The sequence below is a fragment of the Mastomys coucha genome, unplaced genomic scaffold, assembly GCF_008632895.1.
Source record: "Mastomys coucha isolate ucsf_1 unplaced genomic scaffold, UCSF_Mcou_1 pScaffold22, whole genome shotgun sequence".
Classification (NCBI taxonomy): Eukaryota; Metazoa; Chordata; class Mammalia; order Rodentia; family Muridae; genus Mastomys; species Mastomys coucha.
The window spans coordinates 137737840-137750843 of record NW_022196905.1 but is presented as its reverse complement, the minus strand read 5'-3'; the positions used below and the strand labels follow the sequence as shown (position 1 = coordinate 137750843).

The 13004-nt window shown below is 52.5% G+C and overlaps 1 protein-coding gene across 2 annotated transcripts in view; it reads right to left on the bottom strand.

Moving 5' to 3' along the window:
- Positions 1-223: 223 nt before the first annotated feature.
- Grid2ip (Grid2 interacting protein) overlaps positions 224-13004 on the bottom strand; it is a 28367-nt gene continuing 15586 nt past the window's right edge. The window contains exons 8-21 of one of the 2 annotated variants that reach the window (XM_031338633.1): positions 12150-12290; positions 11343-11440; positions 11036-11153; positions 9535-9890; positions 8594-9010; positions 5622-5709; positions 4904-4981; positions 4196-4392; positions 3740-3895; positions 3509-3595; positions 2930-3059; positions 2717-2835; positions 818-982; positions 224-625 (exon numbers count right to left, since the gene is read on the bottom strand). In XM_031338633.1, coding sequence (XP_031194493.1) covers positions 554-625; positions 818-982; positions 2717-2835; positions 2930-3059; positions 3509-3595; positions 3740-3895; positions 4196-4392; positions 4904-4981; positions 5622-5709; positions 8594-9010; positions 9535-9890; positions 11036-11153; positions 11343-11440; positions 12150-12290 — 2222 coding nt within the window. In that variant the 3' untranslated portion in view covers positions 224-553. The remainder of the gene's footprint in view (positions 626-817; positions 983-2716; positions 2836-2929; positions 3060-3508; positions 3596-3739; positions 3896-4195; positions 4393-4903; positions 4982-5621; positions 5710-8593; positions 9011-9534; positions 9891-11035; positions 11154-11342; positions 11441-12149; positions 12291-13004) is intronic. The other variant, XM_031338634.1, reaches the window with a different exon arrangement.

Here is a 13004-nt window from a genome sequence, read left to right as displayed (position 1 = left end):
TGAGAGGTAGAGACAGGAAGATCAGAAGTTCAAGGCTATCCTTGACATAGTGAGCTTGAGGCCAGCCTGAGCGACACGAGACCCTGTCACTCAAAAATAGAATAAAACCATAAAAGAAAAGTAAACCTAGATTCAGTGGTGTGATAACATCTCTTCCTCCTCCAGTCCCTCTCCATATAGAAATCTGTCCTCCCTCCTGTCCCATGCTCCTACTGAGCCAGCATCCACTCTGCAGTCCACCCTCAGGTGGGACATTCCCTGACACACAGCAGCATTTTATTCACCATTGTGAGCATTGAGGCAGAGGGGAGAGTGGCCACTGGAAGTCAGGGAGGCCTTCTGGGAGACCAAGGAGGATGGGCAAAAGAGGGCCAGGCGGAACTCGGCAGCTGAGGTAGCTGGAGACACATGGCTGCAGCCCCCATCACACCCAAGCCCTTCCTGCAGCCAAGATGCATGATCAAGTACCCTGGACCCTGTGACGTTCCTCTGGGGTGCAGCCTCCAGCATTGGTCTCCATGCTCAGGCTGCAGAAGATGTTTGGTGGCAGCTATCACCAGGCCAGGGGTGACACCATCCCTGAGCTGCGTGGGCCATCCCCTGCCTGCAGGTCGCTGAGGGCCCTCTGGAGATAGGAAGGGGTGATTAGTGGGCCCAGCATTGCTGGCAACTCTTCCTGCCCATTCCTTGCACCCAGATGGCTGGTGCTGAGGTGGTTGGATGCATCCCACCAGAGACAGGAAATGTGCCATCCACTAGCATCCTTTCCGGGCCCCACCTCCCTTCAGGGGCCTCTCCAGCCTCCACCCTGGCTCACCTCAAATTTGCTCATGAATTCTGAAAAGATGCCAAAGAAGGCCTCTGAGGTAGTGGCCTTGGAGTCCTCTCCGAAGAAGGCCAGTGCCTTCCCTAGCTCTTCCATGGCCTCTCGTTGCAGACCATCCAAGGCTCGCAGAGCTGGCTGCGCTGTTTCCAGAAAGGACTACAGGACCTTGGTCAAGGAGATAGCCCCTGGGTGCTTTACCCTCCTTGGCTGGACTGTGAACCCAGATAGCCCTAGCTTCTCCATTCCTTCTCTGCTATGAAGGAATCTTCCTTTCTGCAGGCAGGGAACCATGCTAGAACCCTCACTCACACCAACCCCCCTCCCTGCCTTTCCCCCACCTCCCTACCCCCTAATCCCACATCTTTCCAGCCCCATCCCCACTCCTGTCACAGGCTCCAGGACACCAGTCCTTAACTTCATGCATAACTAATGTACACTCTGAATAGCTTCAGACTTCTATCCTCTCTCCACAAGGGGATGTTCTCCTCTTTGGATTCGGCTTAGTAGTTTCTTGACCCTTATTATGTAGCCCAGGCTGGCCTTTAACTCCGGATCCTCTTGCCTCAGCATCCAGGGTGCTGGGATGCAAGGTCTCAGCCTTGTGGGGCTCACTGGCCACTTCTCAGACCATTCACTTGAACTGACCCTGTCTGTCTGACGCTTTGGTTTATGTGTTTGACACAAGATTTCTTTTTTGTTTGTTTGTTTTTTGTTTTTGTTTTTTGAGACAGGGTTTCTCTGTATAGCCCTGGCTGTCCTGGAGCTCACTCTGTAGACCATGCCGGCTTCCAACTCAGAAATCCGCCTGCCTCTGCCTCCAAGAGCTGGGATTAAAGGCGTGTGCCACCACTGCCCAGCTCCTTTTTCTTAATTACCTCCTTTTTGTTATTAACTAAAACAGTTCAAATGTTCATTGTTTCTGACCTCCAAGAGTAAGCTTGTCCTCTCTATGGACCTCCAAGATTTAAGACAGTATCTGGCACACTGTAAGTAACTCTTGGGGAAAAAAAATTCAGTGGCCCTGATTCAAGGTGTACAGAAGTGGAGAGCAATTATTTAGCATGCAGAAGGCTCTAGATTCAGTCTCCCTAACACCTCTCTCACCTTGCTTTCAGCTTACAGAGCCTGACTAGCCAGGCTTCTCCTGTGTCTTGTGACTTAAATCTGGGCTCCATCATTCTTAAGGACAGATACTTGACAACATGTCAGTGACTTTGGGAGCTATGGATGGGCCTGTTAGCAGAGACCTGTCATCCTAGATGCTGGGGAGAATGAGGCCAGAGAACTGTCATTTCAAGACCTGCCTGAGCTATAGAGTGAGTTTGGGGCCAGCCTGGGCAACCTAGAGAGGGGAGGAACTTGGTGTATACCTCAGCGGCAGAGTTCTTGCCTTGCAAGTTCATTGCCCTGAATATATATATATATATATATATATATATATCGGCATACGTAGCTCAGTGTTAAAGCCTCAGCCTTGAATCCCCAGTGAGGTCCTGGGAGTATAGTTCAGTGTCTGCCTAGAATCACCTAGTGAGAAGCTATCTCAGTGGCGGAGCTCTCACCTAGGAACCCACAGGAGCTGAGGACAAGGCATGGCTACTATCCTACAATCCTCCAGTGATGGGTTGGCAGCATGGCTCAGCAGTAGAACATGTGCCTATACAGTTCAATCCCCAGTATCATACACACAGAAAAGAGTCCATCCTCAGTTCTCAGCTTTGCACAAGCACCTGGATTCTAAATAATGTAGGATGGCACCTCTCCCAGCATCCCTGGGCACACAACAGCTTCTGCCTGGAGTGTCTGCAAGGATCTACACTGACCACCAGAGCCATAGTCAGCTTTACCCAGAGTCCAGGCTCATGCTGGAACAGGCTGATTAGAGGATACAGCCATGACCACAGCAAACCTGTCCTCACTGGAGGGGGCCATGCTCTGGCAGGCCACCTGAATCTCACTGACGGTGTCGTGGAGGTCAGCCAGGTCACCAGTCAGGGCTCGCTGGTTCACTGCATGTAAGGAAAGAAGCAAAGTCTTATGGGGGCTGCATCTCCAGCTCAGGGCAGCATGCATCTGCCTCCCTCACCCGTGCACCCAGCCTACCTTTGGCAGCCAGGGGCACAGTGGGCAGGTCTTGGGCAAAGCCCAGGAGCTCAGGGAAGTGCTGGCTTAGCGATTTGGCAAGGATGTGCAGAAAGGTGGACTTCCCATCCACTGTCTTGGTGGAGTTTAGCTGCAAGGGATGCCCAGCACATAAGCTTCTTAAAGCCCCCCACCAGACTTCTGGTCTCATGACACCAGGTTTTTCTGTATTCCCAGAATTCTTAGCCTGTGATATACTCTTTCCACATTCTCTCCTCACTCTCCTTTTCTAGATCCTGGAGCTGGGCTGGAGAAGCAACCTTGTAAACCTCTACCCTTTGGTAAGTCACATCTGGGCCTATGTGCAGCCAGTTCCGCCCCCACCCAGGGGAAGAACTTTGTGACGTGATGTTTTCTTCTCCAGTTAGAACATTTTTTGTTGTTGTTGTGTGAGCCAGGATATTATTTATCCCGTGTTAGACTAGAACTCCTGATTCTCTTGCCTCGACCTTCTAAATGATGAGATTATAGGTCTATGCCACCACACTTGGCTCAGCCTCCATGTCTGGTAGCTAGAGCAGGCGGCTGCCTGGCCCTCACCTCTGTCAGGAAGTTAATCTTGAAGCCAGTGGTCTTGTTGGTCTTGGGCTGTCCATCGTTGAGATAGTTGCCCATGGCCAACACAAACTGTGGGGAGAAAGGTAGGGTGATCCGGTCCAGATGCTTATCCCGCACCCCTCGCCCCATGTGTAGGTTTTGGTCTCATGGCTGGGAGCCCCATAAGACAACAAAAGATCAGATTAAATAAACAGGGATGGGAAGCAGCTTGACCTCCAGGATCTTGGCGAGTTTCCGGCTGTTTTTGAGCTCCAGAGACGCCTGTCGCAGGCACTCGAGGCTGCCTCGTATCTCCTCTGTCTTCTCTTGCAAGGTGGCCTGGAAGTGTAGACTGCGCAGGCGGGTCTTATATTCAGGAACCGACAGCATCTGCAGGAAAGTCAGCGGCCAGGATTCATCCATTCCCAACCGGGACCTTTTGCCCAGCCTGGGGAGTGAGTCCTCTGACAGATGAACAAGGTACCCCTTAGGAAAAATTAGCACGACCCTGGGAACAGTCTCATCGCGTCTGCCTTGACCTCAAGTGAGAAATCAAAGGAGTTAAATTGGGATTCAGAAGCCAGGGGCAGTCTTCAAGGGACCTGGGACAGAAGGCAACTTCTGACTGTAGAGGGAGCCCAGGCGAAGGCGCCATAGCCATGGTGTGGGGGCCGGAGCCGGTCTTAGCACCTGCAGGACGAACTGGTCCGGCTCACTGAGTCGACCCGGAGCCTCGCGGAAAGCCTGGTATCGTTGTTCCTCGTCGGCATCCGGAGCGAAGAGCAGCAGCTGCGCCAGATGAGCAGGCTCCAGGCGCCGGGGCTCCATGCTCATGAGCACTTGCCGCAACTCGCCAGGGGTCAACTTCAGGTGTGCTAGGAGGATGGCTGCGGGTGGGGCACGAGGGTGAGACGGAGGCGGGGCCCTGGAGGGGCGGGGCCTCAGGGAAGAGCAGGGACGTAATTCAGCGAGGCTACTGGGAGGAGCACAGTGAGGAGAGGCCTGAGAGAAGTACCTAGCGGAGAAGGGCGTTGCATAGGAGTAGCCAGAGACTAGGGGTCTTGGAGACTGACAGAAGAGGGGCGGGATCCCCCAAAACAGATACCTGGTAGATGGGTAAGACCTGTGGGCGGAGTGTGGAACTAGGGAGGGAGGAAGTCGATAATGTGACTGGGGAGGCAGGGCCAACCAAGAAACCCATTACGGTGAGCGTGGCCAATAGAGGGTGCCTAGGAGTCTGTACCTGAGTACAGATTAGGGATCCTGCTACCCTGAGAGCCCGCCTTCTTTTAGCAGCATGACCGGTCCCAGTTCCCCACATCTTAATTTCGATCTCCCCACCCCTTTGCCGGTCTCAGCTTTTGTGGCCCTGAAGGCGGGGCCCTTAAGGCTTCTCACAGGTATTGTAGGCCTTCTTGTGGGACAAGATCTCCACCACTTCCTTCTTCCTGAAGGGCTCGGGGCCGGGCACTGGCTCTAGAAAGAAAAACTGTACAGTTTAATGGGGAATGAAGGGCTAGACTAGGGCTGTTGTGGCAGGGCCAAGAGAGAGGTGTGGTCACAACCAGCGGTCAAGGAACTTTTCCCGGGGATGCATCACCTTAACTACATCAGCTCCAGGCATCCAAACTCCCCCTCATTCCTCAGCCTTTCAGTCGTGGACCCGCAGGTCCAGCCTAAGGTATTTAGCACATGGCTTGTCTGACCCCACACTTCTGTCTCCTCGCAGGCCCTCTTCCCTGCACCCCTCAGGCTGAACAATGAAAACCAACCACTTCTTGAGTTTGTGCTGCATACAAGAACAGACTGCTGACTACTTGGAGTCACACTTGAGCACTACAAGGAAATACCTAGAAAGGATGAGGTGGGGTGAAAGACTGAAAAAGATGCCTTCTGCTCATCCTACCATGGCTTTGTGTCTTGGTGCAAACTACCTAGCCTTTCCATGCTTCCTCATTAAGAAGTGAAAGTGATTCCGGGATCTAGCTTGCAGAACCATCAAGGGATTCATCATGCATGCAGAAGCGTTTGAAAGTTTGGAAACACAGTATCTAGCAGTGTATGCTCTGGGAACCGGAAGCTAGAAGGCAGCAGGCAGCTTGGCTCGGTCACTCACTTGGAGGTTTCTGGGTGCCAAAGTGAAGCTCCAGGTCCAGGTATTTCACCATGTCACTCAGCTTGTCATAGTCAGAGTCTTCTCCAAGCTGCAAGCAATCGATCGTGAGACGGTCAGAGCAGGGAGAGCCCAGGCAACTAGCCTGCCTCTGAGATCCATCCTGAAGACCCACAAAGAGATAGGGCCCAGGAGGTCCAAGAGGAAGGCAAGGCAGGAAGCACTAGATAGAAGCTGGATGTGTGGTGCATCCCTTTAATCCCAGAACTCAGGAGGCAGAGGTCCCTGTGAGTTCCAGGCCACCCTGGTCCACACAGTGAGACCTTGACTCAAAAAATAGAAATAGAAAGGGAGGAAGGAAAGAATTCTATAAACTGGGGCTGGAGCGATGGCTCAGCAGTTAAGAATACTTGTTGCGGGCTGGCGAGATGGCTCAGCGGGTAAGAGCACTGACTGCTCTTCCAAAGGTCCTGAGTTCAGATCCCAACAACCACATGGTGGCTCACAACCACCCGTAATAAGATCTGACGCCCTCTTCTGGTGCGTCTGAAGACAGCTACAGTGTATTACACTGGAGTCAGCCGGGCCGTCCTGAGTTCAATTCCCAGCAGCCACATGATGGCTCATGGCCATCTGTACAGCTACAGTGTACTCATACACATAAAATAAGTAAATAAATCTTAAAAAAAAAAAAGAATACTTGCTGCTCTTGTAGAGGACCTGAGTGTGGTTCCCAACACCCATATCCAACAGTTCACAACTGCTGGTAACTCCAGCTCCAGGGTATCTGACACCCTCTTCTGGCCTCAGAGGGCCCTTGCACTCATGTACACACACACACACACACATATAATTTTTTTTTTTAAAGAAATGCTGCATAATCCAAGTTATAAGCTAAGAAACCGATGCCCCTTCTGGTCAGTAAGGCAGCCATTCTTGGAACTCTATCCATGAAGAAGGAAGATGATGGTGACATCCAAGAGGGCTGAAGAGAGACCTGAGGGGTTTGTCCTGTTTTAAAGTCTCTTTTGGTGTGTGTCTGGTCTGTGTGCACATATATGCCAATGTGTACACATGTGTGAGGACAGTGGTAGACATCAAATGTCTTTGTCCTGTGCCGTGTTTTTGTTTGTTTGTTTTTAATAGCATGGGTGCTGGAGATTTGAACTCAAGTCCTCATGCTTAACCAGTAAATGCTCTTACCTGCTGAGCTATCTCTTCAGGTCCATTTACCCTCTTTTTTTGAGATCATCTCTTCATTAAACCAATTGGTTAAGTTAGCTGGCCAATGAGCTTCAGGGATCTGTCACCTAGGATACTGATGAACGCCAGCATGTCTAGACTTTCACAGGGGTGCTGGGGTTCACACTTAGGTCCTGACCTTTGCTTGGCAGGCACTGCCCACTGATCAATCCCTTGGCACCCTTCTACCCCCATTTTCAGATAAGGACTTGCTATGTAACCCAGGCTGGCCTTGAACTCATCAAGCTGGCCTTATCCTCTTTCCACAGCCTACTGAAGGCTGGATGTTCGGTGTGTACCTCCACAACCTGCTTGAGGTTCTACTTTGCAGAAAATGGTCTCATCTCAGAACTGCCTTAGGCAGGATGAGTTGGTGCTGGGGCAGTTGAAGCTGTGATAGGCCAGGGGCTGGAATCTGGACCAAAGGGCTGGGGTGGCTTATGCAGGAGGTCACCACCTACAATGACCATAAGGCGCTTGGACCAGGGATAAAGTTGGGGGTGGTTGCTGAGTGAAGAAAGACAAGTAGAGAAATAGTCTCAGAACGAGACTGCTGGGCAAGGATGCCTGGCAAGAAGGGTGGCCAGGTGTGTTCAGCCTTGGTGACCAGGGAGATGGCACTGAAGAACAAGCTTGTGGGCTCATCTCAGGATGATAGGAATATGGTCTCCAGGAACCCAAGATAAGAAGTTTCCCTTCTGTTTGAGACATGTAGGCCAGGCTGGCCCCAAACTCTCTGTATGGCCTTGGACTCCTGATCCTCCTGCCTCCACCTCTCACATGCTGGAATTACAGATGTGTGGTATGATGCCTGATTTATGTGCTGGGAATGGAATCCAGGACCTTAAACATCAGAAGCCAGCTCTGTACTGCTGAGTTACATCCCCTAGTCCCAGCCCCTGAGGAGAGGCACAGGACTTTCTTTTTAAGGTAGAATCTCGCTATATAGCCCAAGCTAGCCTCAAAGTTGAACTCACAGCAATCCTCTTGCCTCAGCCTCCTAAGTGCTGGAATTATGGGCATGAGCCACTATACCCAGCTTACCCACTGGGTCATATTTAAAGGAGCAGTTGAACTTGGTGTAGTGGCTCATTCCTAGAATTCCAGCACTTTGGGGGGTGTTGAGGCAGGAGGATTGCCATGAGTTAAAACAACAACAACAACAACAAAACAGAGTCTAAAAGAAGTAGTCCAGCCTCAAGAGCAATGGGTTTGCAATGGGCAAGGTGGCATTTCCAGAACTCCCCACTGTGCTTTTGGTTTGGGGATACCTTTGTCATGGGTAAGGCTGTAACTTCTCTGCTCAGGGTAAGAAGGACCAAGAAATATTCTAGTTGATGTTAGAAGAGATCAGGAACTGGTGAGATGGCTCAGCAGCTAAAGTTGCTTTCACTAGTTTGATGACCTGGGTTAAATCCCCAGGTTTTATGTGGTAAAAAGAGAGAACTGACTCCTAAATGTTACCCTTTGACCTCTACACCCATATCCCCCCCAATTTAATAAATATAATTTAAAAAAACTAAAGAAGAGGAGGATAAAGGGAAGAGGAAGAGGAGGTGAAAGAGGATGTGGTAATAGATGAAGAGGAGGAGGAGGAAGACGAGGAGGAGGAGGAGGAGGAGGAGGAGGAGGAGGAGGAGGAGCACAAGGTCAGGAAGATGGATCTTGTCTTCTATGTTACTGTCTAGACAACTCACGCAGTTGAGAGAGCCACCCATCCCCAGGGCACCTACCTGACCCCAGATGGTGCCTTCTGAGTTCTCCACCTGTTCCCAGCGCAAGCGCTTGACGCTCATGTGGCTGGTCTCACTGCGGCGGTGGCCCACGCCTCGGGATAGCATGGGGGGTGCACAGGGCACAGGTGGGGGTAGAGGGGGCGGGGGTGGGGGTGGGACTGGATGGCTGATCTGGGTAAGGGGTTTGGTCAATGACTGAGGGGGACCTCGGGGACCATCGGAGGTGCGGGAACTGGGCTTAGGGTCATGGAAAGGCAGGGGTGGTGGCGGCGGGGGGCTGAGTGGGGGTGGGGGGATGTGGTCGGAGATGGAGGAGTAGGTCAGAGAACTGCCCTCCTCGCTGCTGCTGACACACTCGCTAGCGCTGCTCCTCTCGTTAGTCACAAAGCTGCCCTGGTCATCATGGAAGCTCATCTGGCCAGGGGAGAGCAAGTGGAAAGTGAGGCGAGCAAAGGGCAAGTGCGCGAAACAAGGGGAAGCAAGAGAAGCCAGGGGCCTGGAAGCAAGTACAGTACCTCAGCCTGACATTGTGAGTGGGATAGTCTGAGGTGCACAGAGAACAGATTGGGACAGAGAATGGGCTCGCCTGAGACACAGTAAGTATATGGGGGTAGCCTTAGAGAAAAGATGGGATAGCCCAGGAAAAGGTACAGAGTGATTGGCGCGAGGCTGTGGGCTGGTTTCCTAGGATGAAGAAGGGGGGAAACTGTGATAAAATATGCACGATAGCCTCAGGCAAAGGGGGAATAAATGTGAACAAAGAATAATTTGGGATAACTCTAGACAAGGAATGGGGTAGCCGGGCACAGATTCCAGCCCAGACTGGTTGTGAAGCAGTTTGAAGCCGACTGCAGTGAAACAGGCCTCCTGTAGACTTTCTGGGGAACCGTGTAGCTCTATAGACCTCCACCCCTAACTGCGCCCACTCGCATGCCCACCTCCTCGTAGTCATTCTCGGGTGTCAGGAAGTCATCCACAATGGTGACGCGAGGTCCCAGCTGTTCGCTCAGCACATCCAGGAAGCGATCTGTGTCTCGGCTCCGCACCGGGCGTGAGAAAGCGAAGAGCTTCCTGCGACTGGGCGGCCGGATGGGGTCTGGGCTTGGGGGGCTGTCGGGGTGGATGGATCCAAGGCCTGGCTGTGGGGAGGGCGCCCTGCTGCTGTCCAAGCTGGCGTAGGGATGGGACTCCGAGCTGCTGGGAGAGGCCAGACCCCCAGAGCACAGCGGATCATAGCACGGGGAAGGCAGGAGCCGGTCACTGGGCCAGGAGACTCCAGACAGGGTCCTGGGCCCTTGATTGGTGGTGGAAGGAGAGGGAGTCTATCAGCCAACGCACAGCAGGGGGCGGAACCATGCGTTTGCTGTCTGTCCTAAGACGTGCTTTTCTGTCTCTGGGCTATTGCCTCATGGGCGAAACGGAAAGTATCTCTTGGCTTCAATTCATACCATACCCTAGTTCTTCTGGGAATATACCTCAAAGGTCTCACCAAGACCCACAAGGGATCCTCCCGTTGGCTTCTCACAAGGGCCCTGAGGATCCATTCCTACCCAGCAAGGCTCAAGTGCTCAGGAGGATCAGTGTGTTCTATCAGTCAGCCCTGTCCTTAACCCCCACCCCCGTGCTTCCCGCCCCCTCCCCGCCCCAGTAGTGGAGACTAAGGCTAGGGTCTTGCACATTCCAAGCAACTGCCATTTGGTTATCTCTATCTCCACACCACCTCTTTCCCACTTAAAAAAAATTTTTTTTTTTTTTTAAACAGAGTCTCATGTAGCCCAGGCTGGCCTTGAACTCCCTAATAGGTTGAAGATAACTTTGAACTTCTAATCCTCCTGCTCCCACTTCCTGGATGCTCCATCACAAGTGTGCTCCACCACACCCATTTTATCTGGTGCTGGGGGTAGAACCCAGAGCCTCATGCATGCCAGGCAAGCACTCTGCAACCTGCACCCTCAGGCCTACGTTCTTAAAGTTTTGAGGTAGGGTCTTGATAAGTTGCCCAGACTGGCCCTGAACTCATTGAACTATGGTCCTCCTGCCTCAGTTCCCTGAGTAGCTGAGATGACAGGATTGTGTTATAGGCACAGCCGGCCTTGCTTAGATTACAGAGAAACAACCTTCCTAGTTTATTCCATTCACAAAGCAATGCGTGCACTTTAAAGTGTACCCCAGAGCCATATGCAAACTTAAGGACTTGTTTGAGGGCACACTCTGCTTTCCCAGGTCACCAGCTGGAGCAAGACCACCAGGGACAAAAGGGGGGTTGGGACGAGCCAACCTTGATGACCTACTGCATATGCATGGAGGTTCCCGGGTTTCCCTGTGATTCAGCTACACAGCATTCAGGGATAGGCCTGAGAGTAAGGATGACACACAGAGAGGCAACTAGGGGAATAGAAGCCAGTGGCCCTCGGGTCCAGAGGTTGGCTGAGGCCATACCTGATGTGCCTACCAGGCTGGGGACTGGTGGAGAGGCCCGGGACTTGGATGCCGTCCCCATCTTCCCTTTGAAGCTGCTGTTCAGTCGAGACTCAAGCTCTGCGTAGACCGCTGACATCTAGGGGGCAACAAGAAGAGCCCAACCTTCCCCTACTGTCCCCTGGTGGTCTCAACAGAACCTTAGAGACCACACATGGACAGTCTGCCCCAGCCTGAATCCGCATCTAGGACACTTTGGTCAGGGGTCTCCATGTACTGGCCACCCACCCCTGTGCTCATTGACATCTGGAAGGCAGAAAGGCCTCACCATTTTGGGGTTGGGAGTTTCCGGGAGGGATGTGCCATCGCCAGCCTGACGCTCGCCTGGGATCAGAGGTAGGGGCATCTCAGGGCAGTCACCAGGACCTGCCAGGAAGGCGCCGTGGAAATCTCGTTAATGTATCTAAGCTCTACGGCCCAGTCCAGACCTGCACAGCCCCCACTCAGCCTTGCTATCTGCTGATTTCCTCAATGTGATGATTAGACTTGGATGTCAGCTCAGCTGGATCTAGAACCAGCTGAGTCACACTTCTGGGTGGGTCTGTGAACACACTGCCTGGGAGGATTAACTGAGAAGGGAAGACTCATCTACCCCAGGATGGGAAGGACCTTCCTGCTGGAGCTCAGATATAAAGAAATGATGGAAAAGCAGTGCTTTGCCTGCCTGCCTTCCCTCCTTGCTGGCAAGTGGATCTGTTCTATTGCTGCTGCTGCTGCTGCTGCTGCTGCTGCTGCTGCTATAGCCATCAGAACCCAGATTCTTCAGGCTCCCAGGGTAGACTGGATCAGCAGCTCTGTGGAATCCTCCAGGACTTCAGCACTAAGTTGGGACTACAGGTGCCTCCAGCTCAAGGACTGAGCAGCTACTAGGGGTCCAGCCTCTCCAGCATGCCGATGGCCATTGTTGGGACTGTGCAACCCTTATGGAAGCCAATCTAAGAAATCCTCTTTGGGACTGACATTCATTCTATAGGCTCTGTCCCTCTAGAAAACCCTGGCTAACACACTCATTGTTTCACCAAGACCATTTTACAGGAGAGGACAGCAGCTCCAGCCGTTCCATGTGGGGCCTTACCACAGCTGAGGCTGGCCTCCAGGCCCTGGGAGCGCAAGCTGCGACGGCACATGGAAGAGGCCCTCAGGGAACTCCGTGGTTGTGGCTCTGGTGTGGCCTCTGGTGTGGACTCCGGCTCCAGGTCCAGTGAGGATTCAGGTTCTGTGAAGGAACAGGCAAGAATTGTCACAAGGCCCTTGTCCTGTCAGCCTCCACAAGCAAGGGAAGAGAGGAAAAAACTCATCACCACCAAAATATGGCCTCTGGACCATGGGCATATTCCTGGATAACACTACAGTTTTTCCTAGGTAGCATTGAAGATAAAACCCAGTACTCTGTCAATTACTCTACCACTGAGCCACACCCTCCAGCCCCTCACTGGAGGATTCTAGGCAGGAGCTCTACCACTGAGCCACACCCTCCAGCCCCTCACTGGAGGATTCTAGGCAGGAGCTCTACCACTGAGCCACACCCCAGCCCCTCACTGGAGGATTCTAGGCAGGGGCTCTACCACTGAGCCACATCTCAGCCCCTCATTGGAGGATTCTAAGCAGTTACTCTACCACTGAAAGGCAGTGTACTCCCAGCCTTTTAGGGTGGTGCTCAAACAGAAACCAGGTATCCAGAGCAAGAAAAGCAGCTGAAGGCTGGAAGACATAGTAGGGGCTGATCTGTCCCCAATATGCTTCTTCTTAGAATGCTTGTAGGGTCCCCACACCCAGTGCTTATTCTGGACTGCTGACTGATACCCAGAAGAACTTAGGGTGAACTGAAAAGGTTCTGGGCACATGCAACCCTTTTGGGAACCTTGAGCTTCAGGTTATAAATGCTCAGCCCTGCTCAGTCTGCCAAGCTGTAGGGAGTAGGTACATTAAA